Source organism: Esox lucius, chromosome 1, assembly GCF_011004845.1.
Source record: "Esox lucius isolate fEsoLuc1 chromosome 1, fEsoLuc1.pri, whole genome shotgun sequence".
NCBI classification, from domain to species: domain Eukaryota; kingdom Metazoa; phylum Chordata; class Actinopteri; order Esociformes; family Esocidae; genus Esox; species Esox lucius.
The window spans coordinates 38,641,129-38,664,718 of record NC_047569.1 but is presented as its reverse complement, the minus strand read 5'-3'; the positions used below and the strand labels follow the sequence as shown (position 1 = coordinate 38,664,718).

The 23,590-nt window shown below is 47.8% G+C and overlaps 2 protein-coding genes across 4 annotated transcripts; both read left to right on the top strand.

The window, feature by feature from the left end:
• Window positions 1–1,631: 1,631 nt before the first annotated feature.
• On the top strand, window positions 1,632–5,081 carry LOC105027030 (THAP domain-containing protein 5). Its single transcript, XM_010898905.3, has 5 exons — window positions 1,632–1,810; window positions 2,120–2,303; window positions 3,259–4,034; window positions 4,185–4,371; window positions 4,570–5,081. Exons 1-5 carry the CDS (start codon window positions 1,734–1,736, stop codon window positions 4,663–4,665), a joined length of 1,320 nt encoding a protein of 439 aa, XP_010897207.1. The 5' UTR covers window positions 1,632–1,733; the 3' UTR covers window positions 4,666–5,081.
• Window positions 5,082–5,145: 64 nt separating this feature from the next.
• Window positions 5,146–22,745, top strand: wdr62 (WD repeat domain 62). 3 transcript variants are annotated; one of them, XM_029121725.2, is made up of 31 exons: window positions 5,146–5,898; window positions 6,371–6,462; window positions 7,169–7,231; window positions 7,773–7,830; window positions 8,984–9,154; window positions 9,391–9,528; window positions 9,644–9,826; window positions 10,006–10,166; window positions 10,778–10,967; window positions 11,058–11,195; window positions 11,299–11,462; window positions 11,541–11,632; window positions 11,735–11,860; window positions 12,334–12,404; window positions 12,500–12,621; window positions 13,405–13,480; window positions 13,691–13,802; window positions 13,928–13,991; window positions 14,204–14,329; window positions 15,806–15,918; window positions 16,111–16,178; window positions 16,348–16,677; window positions 16,775–16,902; window positions 17,756–17,865; window positions 17,961–18,086; window positions 18,171–18,285; window positions 18,405–18,522; window positions 18,924–18,990; window positions 19,174–19,290; window positions 19,988–20,892; window positions 21,001–22,745. In XM_029121725.2, the coding sequence occupies exons 1-31, from the start codon at window positions 5,749–5,751 to the stop codon at window positions 21,256–21,258; spliced, it is 4,752 nt and encodes a 1,583-aa protein (XP_028977558.2). In that variant the 5' UTR covers window positions 5,146–5,748; the 3' UTR covers window positions 21,259–22,745. The 3 variants fall into 3 exon arrangements, with proteins under 3 accessions (XP_028977558.2, XP_010897209.5, XP_028977570.2); XM_010898907.5 differs by having other exon boundaries at window positions 19,150–19,290; XM_029121737.2 differs by lacking the exon at window positions 19,174–19,290.
• Window positions 22,746–23,590: the final 845 nt, after the last annotated feature.

Here is a 23,590-nt window from a genome sequence, read left to right as displayed (position 1 = left end):
CCATGCTCTGTCCCTAAATACCCTGGTCCATGCTCTGTCCCTAAATACCCTGGTCCATGCTCTGTCCCTACATACCCTGGTCTGTCCTGGGCATCCTTTGTTCCCAGCCAGTCCCCAGTATTTCCATACCCCATCCACTTGGCCCTAACTCTTTCATGTCTGTGGATCTGAAGGGTCAGTATAGATGGGTGTTAGCAGTGTAGTGATGTTCACCCTATTGCTGCCACCTTCAAGCTCTGCCAACACAAAAAAGGCCAGGGGGAAAAGGACTAGAGACCGCCTCGGTTTATCCTGATACAACATCGTGGTGGTGTTACCATTGAAGGTGGGAATGGGGTCTCTGACCGGCCTGGTCAAGAACTGGGTGTGTTCATTATTGTATTGGTTAAACTGGAAAACCGTCTCTCCCTATTGCTGTCTGTATTGGACCCACCACACAGGTTTCATTCCTGGCTGTTGACGACCACCCCTGACTGTTTAATGTTGAGGCATCCCTTTGGTTTTAAATGATACTGTATGGGTGTTATGGTTGATTATGAGCTGGTTTGTACCAAAGAACTGAAATGGAGTCATCGATCAGAACACAGCAGTGAAAACTGCTGAGAATAATATTGTTTCTTCAAGTTGCGTGGGCGGGGGGTGAGAGTGGCATGTCGATACTACAGTGTTGGTTCATACATCCTGTGGAATATGTTTTCTTTAAAAGTAAAAGTCTTCTTTTTTTTCATTATGTCAGGTGAGTGTAGACGATGTAGCTATGATTCCATCTTCAGGGGAGGTGTTCAGAGGTGAACTGGTCATTTGTCTCCAGTCTCTCTGCACGGTGCTGTTCATTGCTATAGTAGTGAGATGTTTTAGACCTATTCATATACATGTAGAGTCTTCTTCACATTCAACATGTACAAAACAGATCGTTGTTCCATTGTTAATTTGCACTGCTGCTCCTCCATCCTGGTGGATGGGAGGAGTTCCTGATCTCCATGTTTACTCTTCCACGCAACCACTGTCAGTGCCCCCGCTCCTCTCTGTCTCCTGGCATCACCGTCTTCTCTCCTGACATGCTCCACTGCAATGCCAAGCATCTAGTGTGATACCTCCGTCTGCTCCACTGTTAGTCTGTCTACCAGTTACTTGGCCCATGTGTGGATGTATTTAAGAGTCAGATGTCCCGGTATCAAACGTCCCTTTCTCTTTCTCTCAAGCGCACAGCTGCAGTGACCAATATTGGCCCTCAACTTTTTAGATGACGATATACACTCGAGTGTATGTATATATGCTGTATCATTAAAAATAAATTCTGTGTACATGTTTGGAAAAAAATGTTATTGAATAAAAAAAAACAGTCCATTGATTTTAAAATAATCATGTGTGTATTTGTTCACATAACACCACCCAGGATATTCATCTAAACACTAGAGGCCAGCAATATTTAGGTCAGCGTCCCAAAACCCAGAAAACATTTTCTATCGCAGCCGTGTACTTTCACTTCTGATAGTCTAATCAACAACGGTGAAAAAATCTGATGAGGCTGCACTCTAGTGGTCACTCGGTTTCAGTACGCTACCTGACTAAATGTCATAACATCCGCCACGTGATGAACGAGTCGCTTTATTTCTACGTAGCACACACAACATAATAGCTGACGCACACTAGCTACAGGTTGGTAAAAAAAAAAACTGACAACTCACCTTGCTGGGCGAGTTGTAACGACAATTTTCAAGGTGGCCGCGAAGATGCCTAAGTATTGTTCAGCCCCGAACTGTAATCATGACTCTGGAAGCACCAACACTGAAAGGAAAAGCTTCTACAAGTAAGCACAACTGTACTTGTTATAGCTTGACTAACTGCCAGCACTAACTTTGAAATGACAGGCAAGATGAAGGTATCTAGCATCTTGTCTCAGCCTAATACAGTACTGCTTTGACATATTACATTGTACGTTTTAAATCAAATAGCTTCCTGAAAATGTAATTCTTTTTTTGTGGTAATTGTTCCAGTTAGCAGGATGTTTCCACGTGTTATTTAGTCACTTGTGATGTTTCGCAATGTCAGTTACAGTTCAATACTTGACCTGCAGAGGTTGTTGGGAACGAATACTATTATTCTCGCGTTCTGGTAGGTTTCCGCTGCAGGACCCAGACCGGTTAAAGCTATGGTTGAAGAATATGGGTCGTGAGGAATGGACACCTTCCAAACACCAATACATCTGTAATGAACACTTCGTAACGTCCTGCTTCAAGCTGCGTTGGGGAATCCGCTACCTTCAAAACAACGCTGTACCCACTGTCTTCCAACTCACTGAGGTGTTACCTAAACTCTAAGCCTTTGTTTAACAAAAATCGGTTGGGTATTTAGACTTTAAGTTAGCCTACTGATTAATCATTATTCTTAGAAGAAAGTAGCCACTTTTGGTTCACGTGTGTCCAACGGTGCCCCTCTAGTATTATGTGTACTTGAAAAGCAGCACTCGGGCCCATGTTCATGGTGCAAACTTACTTTTCCACCTCATCCAAAAAGTCTGTTGAATCTGGGGACTGTGTAGGTCATTGGTGTAAATGTAAGTTACTGTCATGTTTGTAGACCCAGCTTGAGATTTTATACTTCGTGACTTGGCATGTTGTCCTTCTGGAAGGATCCATTTGAAGACAGGAATGTGGCCATAAAGGTTTGGACGTAGTCCGCAACAATGCTCAAGTAAGCTGTGGCATGTACATGATGCTTGATTGGCATTCAGGAGGCTAATGTCAAAACATTCCCCACCAGCCTGTACTGTTGACACCCAGGAAATATGGATTCAAGTGGGTTGTGCCCATAGAACTGTTGCTCACTGGATTTTTGTTAGTTTATCACAATGTTCTCTGTCAACTGTAGTGACAGTGGTGCGAGAAATGCTGGAACCACCACGTCTGGCTCCAACAATCATAATACAGTTGAAGTTGTTCAAGTCATTCATCTTCTTCATTCTAATTTTCGGAAGAACGTAACTTAAACCTCTTGACCATGTCCTCATGCCTTATAAATATATATTGAGTTACAGCCCTGTGATTTGCTGTTTGGTTATTTACATCAGTGACCAGGTGTACCTTAAGTGTCTACTTAGTGTATGTCCAATCTTGCAGTTTGGCATAGAAGTCTTGCAAGTGTTTGCACAATATACCAATAACTAGTTAACTCGGATTTGGATTGTATGTTTGGTGGCCTAATCGGTGAGCTTTTCACTGAAAAGTTTAACAGTCCTTCCCTTTTTGCTTCGGGCAGAAACGCAAAGGCGAGGATCACAGTGAGCTTCAGAACCCCAAAAGGCTGCGAAGCAGCAGGAAACCCCGGGACGCCAGGTCTTCAGACGTTGGCGTGCCAGGTAACGACTCCACGGGCAGTGGCACCGGCGGCATGGTGACACTGTATGAGGTCACCGTCGAACCCTTACAAGCTGAGACGCCGGAGGAGGGCAGTCGTGACGGGGCAGGGGGGGGGTTCCCTGTTGCCTTCTTCCAGACGGTGAAGGACCTGGTTGGCCTGGAGGGTGGGGGGACGCACGGCGAGCCGCATGCGAATGCAGACGGTGAGGTGGTGGTGGTGGTGTCGGAACCACAGGCGGCGCTGAGGGGGCTGCCAGCAGCGATGTTGACTGAGGGCCATGATCCGGGAACGGTGGATGAGGTCGGCCGTTTTATGGTGTCGCCGACATCTCTGGTCATCGAGAATGTCTCTCCAGAGCTGATGGAGGCGGAGCTTTCCGTCTCCCAGGATGACCGTGAGGGCGGGGCTCAGGTCATTGCCTACTTTGAAACTATTCCCAATGTGGTGTCCAGCAGGGCCACTCAGTTCAGCATCCCCCCGGACACGGTGCTGTCCTCGGCTCTCAGTCCTACCCCCATTGTCTCCACGCTGCCCATAGTGTCCAAGCACACGCCGCCCTCCCCTGGATCCCTCATCCTCACCCTGGAGAGACTGGAGACGGTTGGGGAGGAGGCAGAGGGGGACAGTCCTGAGGAGGACATGGAGCAACAAGGGATTCAGCTGGAGGAACACCGGTAAGGAGCACAACTGACCCAGAACTGAAACTATGCTCAAACTTTTGATAGGATGCGTAAGTTTGAGCTGGTAACGATAGGATTCACGTTTTCTTCTTCACAGGAACAGCTTTACTAACTGCTGATCTGTCTCCTTCCTCACCCTGTTAGCTACCACAAGAACAGCCTGAGTAAGGAGCAGCTGGAGGCCATCGTGGTGGAGCTTCAGAAAAAGGTGAAGGTGTTGCAACAGAGACACAGGAGACACCTGGATAAACTTTTGGGCCTGGAGAATACTGTCAGCCAGTTGAGACAGAACAACCTGCTGAATGAGGAGAGATTACAGCTTCTTGAGAGGGTAAGCGACAAGTGATATAAACCCAGTGATTAAAATCCTGAGCGGCACTGTGCCACACTAACCTCAGGTTGGGACCCACTTGGCTAAATAAGTAAAAGGTACCAATAAATGGGTATGAAACCAGGAGCACTATAACATTTACTGATCCAGCTTCAGGGTACTACTCTGGTAAAATAAATACTGTCTGGCCTTCTTTAGGCGTACATCCAGACCAGTGCTGCCGTGTCGGAGGCAGGAGAGACTGTGGCTATCATCTATGAAGAGGACAACACTGCATACCTGTATGAAGGATAGTTATTCCACAGTGTACTTCCACTATTGCACAGTATCGAGAATGTGTATGAAGGGCCAGGTTATTATTGTCCCGGCCAATGAGATAAAGAGGAATCTAGAAGATCTCTGCTTTGGCACTGTGTGATGTGAACTTCAGCAATATACTGTGTATAATATATTATTTGCAAATCAGGAGATGGAGACAAATCTGCTTGGACCGGCCAATCTGTTAATTCATTGTTAGTCTTTGTCATTTTGTCTGTTGTTATATTAGAGTCTGTTGTCTTTAAGAAGGACAGTGTCTTGAGGTGAGTTGACATCCTTGGTGTTAGTTTTGCTGTCCCCTGGACTTGCACTCATAAACAATCAAATGTTTAATTCTGAATAAGGGGGCAGGGAGAATGTAATAAACATGGACCTGTGTTGGGTTTTGTTCATTTTGTTGTGTATTTTATGATTTTGGGAGGCTTTTTTTTTTGTTTTTTTTTATCATGTTGATCCAATTTTGTTGATGTTGATATTACAATATTGATTTTCCCAGATACTTTGTTTTATTTGTTTTGTTGTTTGTATTTAGTGATAAGTAATTCAGCCTAAAAAATCAGGGGCGGGATTAGACGCTCCCACACATATCGTCATTAGCATGGAAGACCAATCAGAGAAGTGTGTCGATCATCTCCGCGCAGCGTCAGAGCAATCAGAGACGCCGGTGTATGTTTGAATCTGCATCCCGCGTTTCAGCACAAGACGTAGAAGTCAAAAAGTTTCAGGTTTCATCTCTCTTGACTTGCCGTACTTTTCGAAGTGTTTCTAACCAGAGGAAGCTAGGACCAAATACTTGCTATCTATTGTTGTTGCCTTTTATATTTATTGGAATAAGCTCTAGGTAACTGAGACTCTCAAGTTAATCAATTGGTCCAACCGTACTTGTTTCATTTGTTGCTGTACCGATGAGGATATACAGTAAACTTGGTTATCAGTAATTCAACTAATGCTACTTTCTGTGGTCACAAAACTAAAATCTTAATTTCAGACAATTAACCAGTGAATTGTCTCGCTAGCCAGTTTCTGTTGGCTAAAAATTATAGGATTTCTGTGGTCACCATGGCGGAGGGAGTATATGGAGTGGGGTTAAATTTATTCACCTCTAGGGTTACAAAAAGGGTTAGCAATGCGAATGCTGCCCCAGCTGTAGCTGCAAATATGCGACGGAAAAGTCGACAAACATGTCAAAGACGGGCCACTCAAAATCGGGTATGTTTATTAATTTATTTTTTACGTCTATTAGCTAAGTGTTGCATAACGTATGTACTGTAATATTACGAGCGTATTGTAATTGTCTCTTCTCAGTGCTTACCTGGCCTGTACGTGCCAAACAAACACAGCTTGCTAACTTAATGTTAGCCAGCCTGGCACCAGTTAGCTGTTGGTTTATATAAAACAAATTAATTACTACTAGTGTTGAGATTAACCTATTTTGAGAGTCTATGTTCATCTGCATATGCCACAACATACTGTCACCAAACAATTGACAAGCGTCTGTTTGCCATGCTTTTCCGGTCGGAATAAGAGTTTGTAGCTGGATGAATAGTTTAAATGTTATAGTACCGTGTTGATGGTATTGTAACTTCCATATGATGTCCCATATGCAGTTAGTTAGTCCTTTGAGCCCAGTGCTGTATTGTGCGGCCAAGATGCCTATCTGTGAGTTGTCTGTTTGTTTCAGGTGGTCCTGGAGAGAGTCCTGGGCATCACCACGTCCAGTAGCAGTGGCCTGGCCTGTGACCCAAACACTGGCCTGGTTGCCTACCCTGCAGGGTAAGACGCATAACTCAGGGGTTCCCAAACCACTCACTGTACCCCCAGCCTTTTCAAGCGTTATACCTTCTCTAGTGCTGGCACGAATTAGTTTAACTTGTCAACAAACTGTCAATCCCTTGCCTGGGTGAATTACAGTATGAGAGCTAGTTCTTAGCTCCAGCTCTCAACATTTTGAAACGTATGCAGTATGAGGCAGAGTTGGAAGTGAAACAAGCCACGCCACTTGGGGCCCTGACAGGCAGTGTTTTTAGGGCAGTAAATATACCACCTTCGTGTATAGAGAGAGGAATTGTCTCAGATTGACAGACACTCTAACAAGGGGAAAGGAGTTGTAACATAGTTAGCCTACCAAGAATGCATCTCCGCATATATGATTTAAACTGAGGACTTTTCTTCACTGTGTCCCTTGTCCTGTCACTGGGCAACACTAAGATGCTGTTAACTCTGCATGATGCGATACAGTTTGTTGGGGCAACAGCTAGATGTTATTTGGGTCGTATCAATCATCATGGTGGAGTGCACATTTGTAAATCATATCAGAAATGCATGGGATCCTTGGTCCTGATGTTTCTCAGAGGGGATGGTGAATTGTACCACTTAGCATAATGTGAAGAACCTTGAATGGGGTGTCTGTTAATTCTGCTGTGTTATATAAATCCTGACGTCATGGTTACAAGTCGTCTGTGATCTGCCTGTGTTCTAGGTGTGTTGCTGTGATACTGCATCCAAAGAAAAACAAACAGACCCACATCCTCAACACTTCAAGGTAAATATTTACTGTTGTGTGTTTTGGTCATCACCATCTTTCCCTTGGGTGGGGTCCCGCTGCCTCTGGTCAACCCCCGAATGAAATGTAACCCCTGGGTCCCCTAGCTCAGGGAACCCTCTGTCTCTGCATGGTAACTCCCGGCATGCCCAGTGGCTTGAGAGCAGTCATACACTGTCCTAAAAAGAATTGTTCCACTGCCTGAAATATGCAGCTTTCTGTTTACATTATGTAACTTTTGTATGTGTGTGTGTGTGTAACGACATTGAAATTACCCCTTCTAGCTAGTTACATCTAATTCCAGTCTGACAATGTTCTCTTAGAATTTCTAAAGCATTTAAAAATAGGCCACTTGGATTACATAGCTCAGGGGAGACTCCCTGGGTTGAAATGTCTGTATAATAATGCTGAGTTTAAATCCCTGTTGGACTGCTACTGAGTAAAGTTTCCTCTGTAATTTACATGTGAATCTTTCATCAGCCCTGTGAAGCCTCTCCCTTTAGCCCCTCTTCTCTGTCCCCTGTCTGTTTTTGCTTCCCAGAAAAACCTTCACTGCCTTGGCCTTCTCTCAAGATGGAAAGTATTTGGTCACTGGTGAGGTAAGTGCTCAGAAATGTTCAGGAGAAGGGGTGGGGTGGGGGGGGGGGGGGGTTTGCTGTATTTGGTTAATAGCCAGGCGAGATGATTGTGGACGGGTGTTTTGTGCTAGTTGTGTAAGTCCGTTGAGCTGCGAATTGTGCTACTTGTTGTCACTGTAACTGATGTTTGAGTGTCCTGTCCTTCTCTCTGGCCTGTGGTTGGCTGCTCTCTGACTGTACTGTTGCTATGGTGATAGGGAGTGTAGCTGACAGTTGCTGTTTGAACCAGCAGGCATCATCCACAGTTCTTAGCGGAGCCCTGTTAATACCCGAAGCCGCTTTGAAACCTACTGAGATCTAAAACGGCTGTTTAAAGAACCCTATTTGTAATTCAGGAGACCGTCCTTCGTCTTGTCTGTTTCCTGTTCCTCTGGAAGTAAACAAAGCTTCTTTTAGTTTTTCGTAACGACAAGAATGTAAACTCTACTTATTTTAAGGTCACAAGGCAAGTCAATTAAGAGCTTGTTCTTGTTTACAGTCTTTGTCCAGACAACAAGTTAAACATGTCGGACCAACGGGCAGATGCCTCATCGCCGCCGCACGCAGAGGCACAAGAAAACCCATCCAAGGATGGCCGGGCTGAGTAGAAGACTATAGTCTGCATATAATTTGATGTACTCACCTGGTGATGATGTGCTGAGATGGCGGATGTTCTAGCTTGATGCATAGCAGCCTGTGTGAGAGATGTAGTTGACAAGGACTTGTCAGACACCAACACACCTTTAGACCAACTCGGGGAATACAATGTCCTTTTTGGCCCAAAAGCGTTGGCCAGGTCAATAAAAATGTCTGGCCAACATTGCTTTGTGTCAAAGCCAGTGGTGACAGTTCATGACCTTTTAAGGATGCAGTGACAGCCGTGACCACAACAGAAAGCAGGTTGGACACCAGAGAAGACATAAATGTCAAGTCAGCCAGGTGCTTTTTGACCAGAACCTTTTGAAGGAGAGGTCAATTCCAACATTGGCCTCTAACAGTTAGATCTTCCCTTTTTTAAAATAAGCACCATAGCTGCCTTCCAAGTGCTGGTAGCTTCTGTGGATTGGAGAGACTGGTTGACCTAATGGGTCTGGGATGATAGGAATGGTCACCGGTTGTGTTTCTGTCTCCCCAGAGTGGTCACATGCCCTGTGTGCGCGTGTGGGACGTGGCGGAGCGGGCGCAGGGGGCTGAGGTTCAGTGCCATAAGTACGGGGTGGCGTGCGTGGCCTTCTCCACCAACAGCAGCTACATCGTGTCTGTAGGCTACCAGCATGACATGACGGTCAGCGTCTGGGAATGGAGGGTGAGTCTCCGGGTTGCCAAGGTGACCGCGCCGCGGGTGGGGTCAGGGAATCTAATTCCACGTCCTGTCGTTCTGTCTAGCCTGTTTAGGTAACTCACTGACAGGGTTTTTGGTTCCCTGGAGTGGTGGAAAACATGATGCTGTACACAACAACCGCTACGTTTAATATCTTACCGGGTTGTTCAGACACCATTCTGGTGAGAGTATGTGAATCCTCTCTCTCTCTCCGTCCGTAGAAGGGGACCGTAATCGCTTCCAACAAGGTGTCCAGCCGCGTTCTGTCCGTTTCCTTCTCCGAGGACAACAGCTACTTTGTCACTGCAGGAAACCGACACATCAAGTTCTGGTACCTGGATGCCTCTAAAGAGAAACGGGTCAGGATGTTGTTGATTGTAGTTTGATCATACGTATGCCTTATGCTTTTTGCATGTACATGGTCTATTCTACGTCAGATTTGACTGGATACTTTCCGTCTGTCCCCTCCCCTAGGTGAACAGCACGGTGCCTCTGATTGGCCGGTCAGGGCTGCTAGGTGAACAGAGGAACAGCACATTCTGTGGCCTGTCGTGTGGGCGGGGCAACATGGCCAGCAGCACCTATTGCATCACTTCTTCTGGTCTCCTGTGTCAGTTTAACAGCAGCAGGATGCTAGAGGCCTGGGTAGATCTCAAGGTCAGTCCGTGTTCAGGAAGTCGTGCTCCATTTTGGGGTTTGGCACAACCCCGGGCGGCCACACCCCCCTCCCTCTGTGATGTAACCACCGGACGCTAGGCTTGTGCATGTCAAATGAACAAGAACTCTCACGTTAGCCGCTGTTTGCCCGTCCTTGACTCGCCGTGTCCTCTCTCCAGACCGCCTCGGCTCGCTGTCTGTCTGTCAGCGAGGCATTTGTCTTCTGCGGCTGTGCGGACGGGACCGTGCGGGTCTTCAGCCCCCAGAACCTCCATTACATCGCCACCCTGCACAGGCCACACTGTCTGGGGGTGGACGTCAGCCAGGGCCTCCAGCCGGGGTGAGGAGTGGCCCGCTGGGCATCTTGGTTGCGCCAAGGGCGCACAGGGAAATCCTCGGTTTCCGAGGATGTGGAAGGACTCTAGGGGGACCGTGCATTAAATGTGAATGTCTTAGTGGTGGTCCATTAAATGTGCGGGTGTGACCAACCCGCTTAGTGTGACCGTTGGTAATTTTAATGAGTTATGCTAATTTAAACAGTATTTTGGTAGATTCGGGCTTTCCCCAAAAATCTTCTCATTGAATGTCTACCCTGCTACAGAGTACTGTATGCCTCTGAGTAGAAATATGTAATTTTTTGCTATCATTCCAAAAAACAAGGAAGGCGTGGGGGGGGCTGTAAACACACAAGACAGACAGTAGTTGAGGATGAATTAAGCGTCCCAGTCAGTCTCCAGACGTGTTGTTGACCTAAAGCCCTGAGATGTTGTCATAGGAACAGTGGATGATTCAGTGCCCTCAGCCATTGAACTCACTACAAACAACCTCGGTATCAGGCTGTTGTCAAGGGATGACGCCGTGCCTTAATCAGCATGACCAGACCTTATAGCATTAGCGTCTGCCTTCGTTTTTTTTCCCTGTTAGTGACCGTCTCCGTGCGTGACTCCGCAGGCACCTGTTTTCGGCCAATCCCAAGGCAGAGTACCCGGACACCCTGGCCCTGACCTTCGACCCCGTGACGCGTCACCTGACCTGCGTGTACAACGACCACAGTGTTTACGTGTGGGATGTGCGGGACATCCGGAACGTTGGGAAGGTCTACTCGGCCCTGTACCACAGCGGCTGCGTCTGGAGCGTGGAGGTGAGTTCGGCCGCGCCGTGGACGTGGAATCACCGCGGAGCCCGCAGCACTTTGGACCGGGCTAACCGCTACTTCCTGTGTCCCCCCCAGACCTATCCCGACATGGATCCGTCCCTGTCCTGTCTGCCCCGCGGCTCCTTCCTCACCTGCTCCTCGGACAACACCGTCCGGCTGTGGCACGGCGAGCCGGCGCCGGGACCCGGGGCTCTCCGCAACCTCTACAGCCAGGTGAGTCCGGGCAGGTCTCCTACGAACCCTGACGCGGTGCCGCGTGTTTTTGCCGCCTCGGGTTAACGAGCCGCTGCCTGCGTCCTCTGTTGTTGTCGTCCAGGACCTGCTGAGGATCGTTTATGTCGGGGACGACACCCAGCACCTGCAGACCGAGGGGGAGAGAGGGGAGGGGGGCGTGGCGGACACCAAGGCTGGGATCAGAGTCCTGGGCATCAGCCCTGATGGACAACACCTGGCTGCTGGTGACCGCAACGGAAACCTACAGTAGGTACACCCACACACACACACTCCGTCAACTGGACCACCTGAACTAAAACGTGACATGCTTTGTCCTGCGTTCAGTATCTTTGGTCTGCAGTTCATGGATCGGCTGCAGAAGATCGAAGCTCACGATTCTGAGGTCCTCTGTCTGGAGTTCTCCCCGACGGAGACCGGTAAGAATGGGGCCTGGAGTTTAACCGGCATGGTTTCGGGGGGGGGGGGGGGGGGGGGGTTGGTTGGTTGTTCTCGTAGCCTCACACGCGCGTGTTTTTTAGGACTGTGTCTTCTGGCGTCGGCGAGTCGAGACCGTTTGATTCACATCTTCAACATGAAGAGGAGCTACAGCCTGGAGCAGACGGTCTATGACCATTCAGCCTCCATCACTGCCATCAAGTTTACTGGTACGCACGCACACGTTGGTGCCAGGTGGAGAGCAGCACATAGTGCCCCCTCACCTTGAACGAAAGGGCCGCGCTCACGGTCTGAGTAGTCTGCTTGACCAAAGGGTTGGATTGGGACCCTTGTTCTATTGGGTTTAGGTCACCATTCAAACGGATGTCCAGAACATTTCCCAAATGTCCTGACATTTAATTTTTTAAGTCACGCTGTCCGGGGGGAAATCTTGCTCACACACACACACACACACACACTGACTCCACCAATATTACATTTGTTGGTAAATGTATAAATACAGGCGGAATTGCATGAATATTCCATCAGAGTAACTCATCTAGGTCTGTCTGTCTGTGTGTCTGTCTGTGTCTGTCTGTGTCTGTCTGTGTCTGTCTGTGTCTGTCTGTGTCTGTCTGTGTGTGTGTGTGTGTGTGTGTGTGTGTGTGTGTGTGTGTGTGTGTGTGTGTGTCTGTCTGTGTAGGTGTGAGCCCTGAGGTCCAGATGGTGAGCTGCGGTGCTGATAAAAGCATCTACTTCCGCACCGCTGAACAGGTCACCTCCATTTATTATGTTCCTGGTGTATTGTGTGTCGGCCCTCTGGGTTGAGGGGCGTTGATCATAATGTCTAACATGCCCCGCCCCCACAGACGGCTGAGGGGCTGAACTTCTCCCGGAGCCACCACGTGGTGGAGAAGACCACCCTGTACGACATGGACCTGGACGCCACACACACACACACTGCCATCGCCTGCCAGGACCGCAATATCAGGTACGCACACACTGCCGTCGCCTGCCAGGACCGCAATATCAGGTAAACACACACTGCCGTCGCCTGCCAGGACCGCAATATCAGGTAAACACACACTGCCGTCGCCTGCCAGGACCGCAATATCAGGTACGCACACACTGCCGTCGCCTGCCAGGACCGCAATATCAGGTACGCACACACTGCCGTCGCCTGTCAGGACCGCAATATCAGGTAAACACACACTGCCGTCGCCTGCCAGGACCGCAATATCAGGTACACACACACTGCCGTCGCCTGCCAGGACCGCAATATCAGGTAAACACACACTGCCGTCGCCTGCCAGGACCGCAATATCAGGTACACACACACTGCCGTCGCCTGCCAGGACCGCAATATCAGGTACACACACACTGCCGTCGCCTGCCAGGACCGCAATATCAGGTACACACACACTGCCGTCGCCTGCCAGGACCGCAATATCAGGTACACACACACTGCCGTCGCCTGCCAGGACCGCAATATCAGGTACACACACACTTGTTTTAGCGCCAACATTTATTACCATTAAAATCCTACTTTCCTTAACCTGAACCACTACTTCCCCCAAAATACTAATTCCAAATCTAACCCATAATGCCTAACAACTGCGTCCCAAACGCTGTTGGTGGACCGTGGCTTGTGTACAGTTCCCATAGGGGTCTTGACGGGACAAATATGACAATGAACTGACTGTTGTAAGACACTCTGGCTAAGAACTCTGAATTACTTAAATGTTTGCCAATCTAACTTCTGGACTCTCTTTAGGGTGTACAACGTGAAGAGTGGAAAGATGAAGAAATGTTTCAAAGGTTCCACGAGTGACGAGGGAACCCTACTGAAGGCAAGGAACACCGGTCCAATCTTTTATGCATTCCCTGTTCTTACATGTGTCTGTTAGCAGATGCTCTTAGCCAGAGCAACTTACTGTAAGTGCATTCCTCTTAAGGTATCTTGGAAAACCAACATCTGACCATCTTTGTGTGCTTCTGATGTGTGTCGGTGTTACTCTGGGTTTCATGTCTCATGACCTGCTTTCGTTGCGTTTCTCCAGGTTCAGATGGATCCCTCTGGGACCTACCTAGCGACAAGCTGCTCTGACAAGAACATCTGCATCTTTGACTATGAGTCCGGGGAGTGCGTGGCCACTTTGTTCGGACACTCAGGTTGCTCTTCTCTTTCTCAACAACTCCTTTCTCCCGTTCTTTCTATTGATCTTTCTCCGACTGATCTCCTGCTCTGGCTTCCTGCTGCATCTCTCCTGATCTGCCTTGTCCGTGTGTCTCCTTAGAGATTGTAACTGGGATGCGGTTCAGCCAGGACTGCCGACACCTGATCACCGTTTCTGGGGACAGGTAACCGTGTCTGCCACAGACGCCTCTTTTACAATGCCCGGTTCTCTTTCTGCTGATCTTCTTAATGATAGTTTGTTTTCCGTCTGGCTGCTTATTTCAGTGCTGTGTTCTGTCTGTCTCCAGTGTTATGTCTCGCTCTGCTTCTAGATAATCATCTGTGTTTGTATTCCGACTGTGTCTCTGCTTGTGTGATCCTGTGTGTGTTTCTCCAGCTGTGTATTCTTGTGGAGGCTGGACTCTCAGATGACCAACTGTATGAGGAAGAGACTAGCAGAGAAGAATCAGAGATCTGTCCCGAAGACTGTTACCAGTGCCCCCAACAACCCGCACATCATCAGGTAATGAAGTTCTCTTCACAATTAGCGACCCGCTTGTTAAAGACGAGCAAGAAATTGATTGAAAAATATAGTTTTTCATCAGCTTGAGCTCCAAATGGGAATGCCTTTGGTTATGTTTTTTTTGTTAAAAGAAACCAAATCGCAATCAAAAACTTTGACCCCTCTGTTTTGGTGCCCTCACTATGCCAAGATGACGGCGAAGCGTTTGTCGTGGAGAAACAGGACGTTATGTATGGTCAAATAGGAGTGTACCTAGTGAGTCCCATGTGCTTCAGTATACAAACCTGTTTCCAAAAAAGTTGCAAAAGTGCAAATATCCCTATATTTCATTGAAATTATGATGCCAGTGCTTGACTGTGACCAGAATGACTTTCCTGAACTTCAGCATTCCAGTTCCTTTTTTAGGCAAAAGAGCCTTATTAACATATACATTTTGATGAACATAGTCTAATGTGAGATTTGTCAGTTCCTGCACGTTTTATCCCAAAGACTGAGAAATGTTAGTGGTTTTGGAAAATACATGCCCATTTTGGATTTGATGCCAGCAACACATTTCAATTAAATTGGGACAGGGATCAATTGCTTTACTTTTAAAGTGAAATGTATTTCCTTTCATGTTTGACATTGGATTTCAGCTGCTCAGCAGTTCAGGGTCTCTTGTTGTATTTCTCATTTCATAATGCGCAAGATTTTTTCAGTGGGTGACAGGTCTGGACTGCAGGCATGCCAGTTTAGCGCCCATACTCTTACTACAGAGCCATGCTCTTGTAAAACATGGAGAATGTGGTTTGGCACTGTCTTGCTGAAATAAGCAAGGCCTTCCCTGAAAAAGACGTTGTCTGGATGGCCACATATATTGCTCCAAAACCTTTATATATTGTTCAGTATTAATGGTGCCTTCACAGATGTGCAAGTCACTCATGCCATGTGCACTATACCATCCCGAATGCTGGCTTTTGAACTGTGCGCTGATAAGCTGGATGGTCCTTCTGTCTTTAACCTGAAGATCATGGCCATCCTATATATATTAAATTATTGCACTATGTGCCTGCACAGTCTTTCAGCATGGTTAACCCCTCCCTGTCTTCTGACATACTTTTCCTCTCTGGGATGGTCTTTTTATACCCAATCATGTCACTGACCTGTTGCCAATTAACCTTTATTGGTTATGAGTTTTTGTGTTTTTTTTGCACTTTTCCTGTCTTTTCTTGCCCCTTTCCCAGCTATTTTGCCCATCTGCAGGGCCCATCTATTTTGGAAACGGGGTTGTGTATCCATGCTTATTGGTTTCCAAGGCTGCCACTGAATTTTTCGGAGGGAGATTTTCTGATAACTGTTTTTCTAATTTGTCATATTTTGAGATTCATCTGATTAAGCAACATTCATAGCATTTTTTGCTCGTCTTTACAAAGTTTCCTGTAACTGTTGTTGCCACTTTCTCCTTATAGTAACATATCGTGTGTGTGTTTTGCCCAGGAGAGAGACCTTCATCACCCTGCCGTTGGGCCGCCTGTCCCAGATAGAGGATGAGGAGCCAATGAGTGAAGAAGAGGATCCCAGGACTCCTGCTCGATGTGATGTCACTTATGGTGAGTCTTCATTACCATCCAGGTGTTATAAAACAGTATGAATGTGTACCATCCAGACCTTCAAGGAACACTGAATTTATTTTCAGCAGTGCACATTTGTTTTGAAATAAGCTCCTCAGCTGGTAAGATTTGTTTCACTGACCAAATTAATTTGCATTTTATCATAAGTCATGCTACCGGTCTCTTTTCCAGACTTCCCCACCCTTGACCCCTTGGCTCCGCAGACAAACGGAAAACTGCCCATGTGGGCCAGGAAACTGGTGAGTCTTATGGAGCACCATCTGTCCCTCTCTATGGTGCCCCTTTCCTCTGTCCCTCTCTATGGTGCCCCTTTCCTCTGTCCCTCTCTATGGTGCCCCATTTCGTCTTTTTCTGTTGGAGCCCTAGCTCGCTGGTAGTCCCCTTGAACTGGGCCCTTTGTCATGTCAGGGTTCTGTGGCCGGTACCACTGCCCCCCTGGCTACTGTGGAGCCCCTGCCAGCCCCCCTCCAACCCCGAGGCCGCTGGGCAGAGCAGAACCCCCTGGCCATTCGATCAGTCCTGGAGACGCACAGCCTGCAGCTCCCACTCTCACCAACACCCCACAGAGCGGTAGGAACCAGGCAGGAGGACGAGGACGAGGAGGAGGATCCATACTTCCACCCTCAGAGTCTGGACAGCCTGCTGGGAGAGGAAGAGCAGGAGGAGGAGGAGGAGGAGGAGGAAGAGCAGCAGGAGGAGGAAGAGGAGGAGGGAGGGGAAAAGGAAGATGAAGACAAGGTCTATTTAAAAGTTATTCTTCAATCCGTTATCAACAGATACACATTGACATTATTAAACAAATCCTATTTGCTGTTTGTTTTCTGGGTCTCTCCAGAGGTCAGGTTCCCTGTCCCTGCCAGACAGTGAGGACCAGTTTGGCCCTGGCCTCAGCTCTCCAGAGAGAAGTGGCTACATCCTCTACCCTGCCAACAGCACCGTGCTGTCTACTGGGGGCGCCGACGGGTGAGGCTTTGTGTGGCTGTATCCCTGGCCAACTGGGCCTTGCTTGCTGTGTTTGTTTGGTTGGCTGGTTCTCATTGGCGGTCTGCCTGGCTCACCGTAGGGCTGGATGTTGTTTGTATTGTGTCTCAGAACCACCCATACGTGACAAAATGACTGGTTCGCAGCAACTCGTTTGCGTCCAATAGCTGCCTGATGTTGTGTGACCCATTGACCGATGCCGGGTGTCTTCAGGTCATGATTTGCCCGACCTGTATTGCAGCGTTCTTGAGTTGTTTGTTTTTGAGGTCGTCTCTCATTCTCAACACGTGGAAAGCATGTTCAATTGGATTTGGAATTGGTCTTGGCCTGTCATTCTCTTTCCACTTTTTCGCCCTGAACAACCTAGTTACTAAGCCAGAATCTTTGAGGTCTTTGTCTTGCTGAATGGTGACGCGCCATCAGTTAAGAGGCAAATGCTGTTTTTCCCTCCTAAGTTAATTCTGCTGCTGTCATGTACAGTTTCATGGATGACTGAATTAAATATTTTTCAGTTGTTGCAGAGGTCTCCCTTGCCGTTGGTAATTGTTGAGTCTAGCAGTACTATGCTTTAATTTACCAACTGTTCTTGTAAGCCTACGGTTTTGGGTGACTTATTTTTGTTTCCCGATTTCTAGTCTCATATTGGCTTCCTGGATTTTTGTTGAATTCCACCTCTTTGGTCCTCAGGGTTACCGACACCAATAGCTCATTTCACAGACGAACACAAAAATAAGACACTGTCAACTCTCTTGTGACTGGAGATTATGACAGAACCCAACTGACTAACCAGAAACACTTACCGAGCCAATTGTCCCAATGCTGTGTGTCTGTGTAGTGAATTTGATCAGCAGCATCGACGGCAGAAGGGCTGGGGAGGGGAGGAGCTAAGTCCAGACAGCGCCTGTTGTGTTGGCTCTGCAGAAAGCCAGGACCAGCCCCAGGACGGTAAGACTCCTGTCACCACCACCATTCTGCTACTATTATGATGAATACACTGCACCTTTGTCTGTGTCAATGCTGTTTGGCCCCTCCCCCGGCAGATACGGATTCCTTGAGCCAAGTGAGCTCCGCCGGCAGCTCTGGAGTCGAGGAAGAGGAGGATGAAGATCCGCAGACACTCCTCAGACAGCATTTCGACACCATGGCCAACCACCTGAGCAACGAGGGTAACGGGCTCTAAGATGAACGAGGGCGGTTGTGGCGGTGATGTTGGACGCTGAGCTTTAAGTGGTGTCTGTTGTGTCCCATAGAGAAGTTTGAGACGGACTTGTCTGGCCTGCAGCCCCCTCCCTCGGAGACCCTCTTCCTCAACCCCCGACTCAGCATCTCGACTCGCTTCCTGTCCCGCTTCCAGAGCCGACTCCGGTCAGTACCCACCACCACATAACCTCGCCCGTGCCAGCCACCACATCTTGGTAGCGCCATGCCCAAGGCGTACTAGTGTACCGGGCAGGGGGGTAATCCTGTCCTGTTTGGTGTGTTAGTGGTCCTGCTGCCGCCCTTCGTCCTGCTCCTCTTCCTCCCAGCATCACCGAGGAGACCAGCAGCCCCTCTCCTGACTCCTCCACAGCCTCCACAGCCTCCACCCAGAACACCACCCAGGTACTGAGCTGACCCCTTACCACACTGCCCATTTTCATTTAGTTCCCACAAATCCCCCTGAGATGTAATGTTAAACGGCTGTTTCCAGGTTCAGCCCTTTCTTTACATCCCCATAGTCAGGTGAAGTCATGAATAAAGCCTAGACGCTTTCGGTTGTTGTTCGATGTCATTGCTGATATTTGCCTTTCACCGAAATATCAAAGGGGTTTGGACGCACCCATGTTGGCAAGGTTCTCCTTACTTGATTGTACCTACACATAGAATCTAGCCAATATACTTATGTACATTTGCAGCAATTATTTTTATTTTAGTATTTTGGTTTGATTTGAATGTACGATTTCAACATGAAAGTCTGATGTAGTTGCGCCTCAAAGATAAACAAAAAATATATATATCTACAGGCCTCCTTGAAGCAGGTCCCAATGAATGGTGTTTCAGAATCTCTCCCAGAGGACGTCCAAAACACGGGTGAGTCCTGGTCCGGTGTGCTGTGCGCTGTAGTAGGAGTGATATGTAACGGTCTGCCTGTTATTTTTGTCGGCTGGTTGACGTAATAATGTAAGTGTGTGTGTGTGTGTGTGTGTATTGCGTGCCTGCCTGTATCCTGGGTGTTTTGTAACAATCCAGTGAGAGATGTGAAGTTCCATTCAGTGTCTATAAAGCGGCGTACCTCATTAACCCAGCTGGTCCAGCAGAGCCCCAGGGCCCGTCCCCCGCCACGCAGCTCTAAAACCAAATCTGGGTTACACCGGAGAGATACTCTGGAAGGTGTGTGTGTGCGCGTGTGCGTGCATGTGCGCACGGTTACTGGATCCCACCGACTGGCTTTCTCCACCTCTGGTGATGACAGCCTTCTCTGATTATAACCTCTCCACGGTGATTAGCTGGGTTCCAGGTGGTTATAACCTCTCCACGGTGATTAGCTGGGTTCCAGGTGGTTATAACCTCTCCACGGTGATTAGCTGGGTTCCAGGTTGATTATAACCTCTCCATGGTTGGGTTCCAGGTTGCAAGCTGGGTTCCAGGTTGCACTGTAATATTTTTTTTGCACATAAATTTAAGAACTTGAATTTGAATAACAGCCTGGAAAATTGCAGTTAAATTAAAATGGCTGTTGTCATCAACTGCATTTGACTGTTTGAAATCCATAAAGAAGCCAGGCCAGGAAATCCATTTACCACAATTGCAGTTGATCCTAAACACAGATGTCTTTTTTCCACTGCTCTCTGCTAATTGGTCTATTCGACTTAACATTCCTTGTACATAAAACAAATGTGTTGTCTACATCGAAAGTATTGTCGAAATTCCTAAACACACTTCTTAAATGAGGGCACCAACCCTGGCGTGGTTTTGCCCGAACACCGACAAACCCCGTTTCGTTCAACTGATTGGCCTGAGGAGAACCCTAGCTTGTGTTTTAGGAACACTCCTCACACTGTGTTGTCTTCATGTTCCCCCTGACCAGATGTGACTGACAAGACCCTGAGGTCTCAGTCCTGCTCCCAGAACACCCCTGCGCCTCCCCCATCCAGCGCCACCCTGAACTCCTCACAGCCCGGCCCGGACAAGGAGCTCCCGACGCGGCCACCTCGCCAGAGCTACATGGGCACCACCACCAGCTCCAGAGCCAAGACCATCTCCCCGACCGAGGAGCACGCTGGGTGTAAGAATGTGGAGGTGCGAGCCTCATCCCCAGACCCAGAGGCCAAGGAGAACCTCCCACCTTTTGCCCAGCCCTATGTAGCTCCGCTCGTTGTGACCCACACTCCCGGCACCACCACCTCAGTGGAGCGTCCTGCACCTCCCAGCGGGCCTGCCCCAGGGCCTCCTGCACCTCCCAGCGGGCCTGCCCCAGCGCCTCCTGCTCCTCCGGGTAACCACAGCGCCAGAGCAGTTCTCCATCTCGACCTGGCGGTGACCTCTGATCCTTCTCCCTTCACCTCCGCGTCCCCCCTGGCATCCAGGAAGTATCGGAGAAGGACCGTTGACCCTGCACACCATTCCCTGGTCACACCGACCGAGATGCGTTCCCTGGGGAAGGAGGCCAAGAGATGCCTCAGCAGCATAGAGGACAGCCTGGGGCCCTCACGGCTGCACCCCAGGCACGGCCCCGTCCCCCCTGTGACCTCCACCACCATGGTCCCGACCCTGCCTCTGGCTCAGCTCACAGAGAGCCCTGTCAAGAGTGCCAGGATGGGAGAGTCTCTGCCCCACCTACCGGAGGCTGGCCACAGCCCGGTCTCCAATTCGGCCTGCTCATTTCCTCTCCATGACGACTCGGCGGAGGAGACGGTGACCCTCCAACAGTGTCGCCAGGTTGCCGGCCAGCTGAGAGAGACCGTGAGGAGAGCCGTCACATTCTATAACAAGGTCGGGTTACAAACCAATGGGAGAAAAACCCTATGAATTAGCGCAGGATGAAAAGTGTGTTCCAATGACCTTCCCGAGAACCTAACTCCAATTTCTCTGTTCACTCAGGTTTCCCGCCTGTCCAGCGGCACGGACCAGCAGGCCCAAATGTCGGACATTTTGAGAGAGGCCTTGGATGTGGTGCAAATGGAACTGGACTTGGTGGTTCCCTCGGGTCAGAGGACTGCCGTGGCGGGTCCGTGCGGCCCGCGGCCCCCGGAGGACTCCCCGGGTCGGCATCTGAGAGACGACCGGACCGTGGCGCTGCTGGAACGCTACTCTGAGATGCTGCTGCGCCTCGCTGAGAGGAAAATGGACTCCAACTAGCTGACAGAGGACAAAAGGGATGTACTAGAAAAACCCTGTGGACTGGTCGGCCACCTGCCTTCAAATAACCAGAAGAAAATAGGAATTCTAGTTGATTTAAGCCATTGTGAGTTTGGCAAGTTAACAGGACCACTCAGTCGCCACCAGAAAAACAATACATTTAAAACCTCCTGCTTGGAAGTCTTCTCGAGAGCAGCCCCCCCTACAGGAGACCACGCTTCGTTAACTAATCAGATGACAATAATGACTTGCTTTCACTTTCCCACCTGGCTTTTTTCAAATAGTCTTCCTTTTAAACTAACAGCACCTTTAAACCTGACCAAACAACTGTGTGTGTGTATATTGTATTTTAACATGTTTATTGATATTTGTTTTAAACAATCCTTTTAGTAAGTGTTCAAACGTTGCTCAGCACAGCGTTGGACTGACTGAAAGATCACTGGTGAACACGCTTCACGATCTAGTCGCCTATTTGCTTAAAATCCCTTTTTATTTTCATATTTATCTTGATGTATATGTAATGTTTATTAAATGTACACAGTTTCTGTATTCTTCTTATTACTTAATTTATCCTCTTGTTTATTCTCAGTTTGTGTTCTCATTCTGGGTTTACATCTGGCATCTGCTTGAAGTTTCTTCTGGTGTGGTATCCTAACGGCATTTCAGAATAGGACTACTGATCTAGGATCTGTTCATCTTTGTAGATAATGAATATTATTTATGTAGAAAGGTCCTAGACTGGGAACTCCTAACAGTTGACTGCTCTGTGGATATGGCCCCTGTGTTTCTTGCCATGTAGCTGTGGAAACTTTTTAAACAGGATTTAGTGAGGATCTAATCAACCCCTGAGGGGTAATTAAGCCGCAACCCTCAGTGTTTTAATGTTAAACTGTCATTACTACAGCATAAAATGTTACCTGTATCTTGTCCAGGTATTTGAGTGCATTTTATTTGATAATGAAGAGTTGTCTCTCGATCAAGCAGTCAAGTTGAAATGCAGTATTAAAAGTTTAATTTTAGTTTTTGTTTACGTCTGTTCCTGTCTAAGTTGTAGCCAGCAAACAACTGTTTTCACTTTATTTTTTCAAACATATTGTTACATGGTGCCTTGTCAGAAAGTCCACTATGGGCCAAGACAAACCATAGGCTCACTGAGGTTTGTGATCTGGACCATGCATGGATAACGGTACATTTGTCCACAGACTATTTTGAAATTAAGGTACCATCTAACTTTGAGCTGAAAATGTAGGGAAATTATCATTTAAGTCCTTATTCCCTTATGGCCTGTTTCCCCGAAATAGTGTGTTTTCTCATGGGTATAACTGTGATTTTGCAGCTTGCAGTCCTCAGTGTTTAATTGTATATGGTTTGTAGTTAAATGGTTACATTTCAATATAAATAATTGGTAATGTTTTACCCTTCTGCTTTTGCATTCAGACAAAATGTCTATTTTAGTAAGAATTTGTAATAAACATGTTTTATCTTGAGCTATAATGCCTCATGTGTTTGCTACAGACAATGTGACCAGAAAGGTTAAAGGAGGTCTGTGGAACAGAGGTCTGGAAGATATTTTTGAAGATGGTCTGTGGAAGCCAATTTTAAAGAAGTAGTTAGAAGAAAATAGCTTTACGCCAGACACACTGGTAATGTCAAGTGTTATCCTAATCAACAGGAACATACGAGTTGGGGGAAAGTCTACACAAACCTGGGTTTTGACCATATAAGATGAGTTGTGAAAATGGTAATGTACATGGATATACACATTTACTGTATTTTATTTTACGTCCAGCTGAGACGTAGGTCTCATTCAAATGAAGCACCAGAGGAAACATACTGAAACGCATGGATATGAGGCACATGTATTAAGAGAAGCAATCGTGGTTAACTAAAAACGTATCAAACATTTGAACTGCCCAATAGAATCTAAGACTATTAAGTTTACTCCGGAAGGCATTCCATGCGAGTGGGGAATGGCGGTCTAAAGCAGTTTCACTCCACTTAATAAACCTGCGTATGTCTCGAGCAGCGAGTCCAGTGAGGACGGCTACTTACTGCGGCTGGTACTGTCTGTCTGGATGCAAAAACATGAATGGAGGAGAGAGTAGAGTCTTGGTGGGAGGGGTCAGTTATCCTTCCTGCAAACTTCCTCGGCTGGGTGTCAGGAAGGACTCCGTAGTCCTAGGGCGCGTTGTAGCGGGCTGCTGTAAGGATGGGCGATGGTTGTGTAGAGCTGGATCAGGATAAACCAGAAGAACGTTTCTTTTAGCCGACATTCTGTGAGATGGTCTCTAGGAATTTGAACAATGTAGCCCGACTGATAACTGAGGCCTTA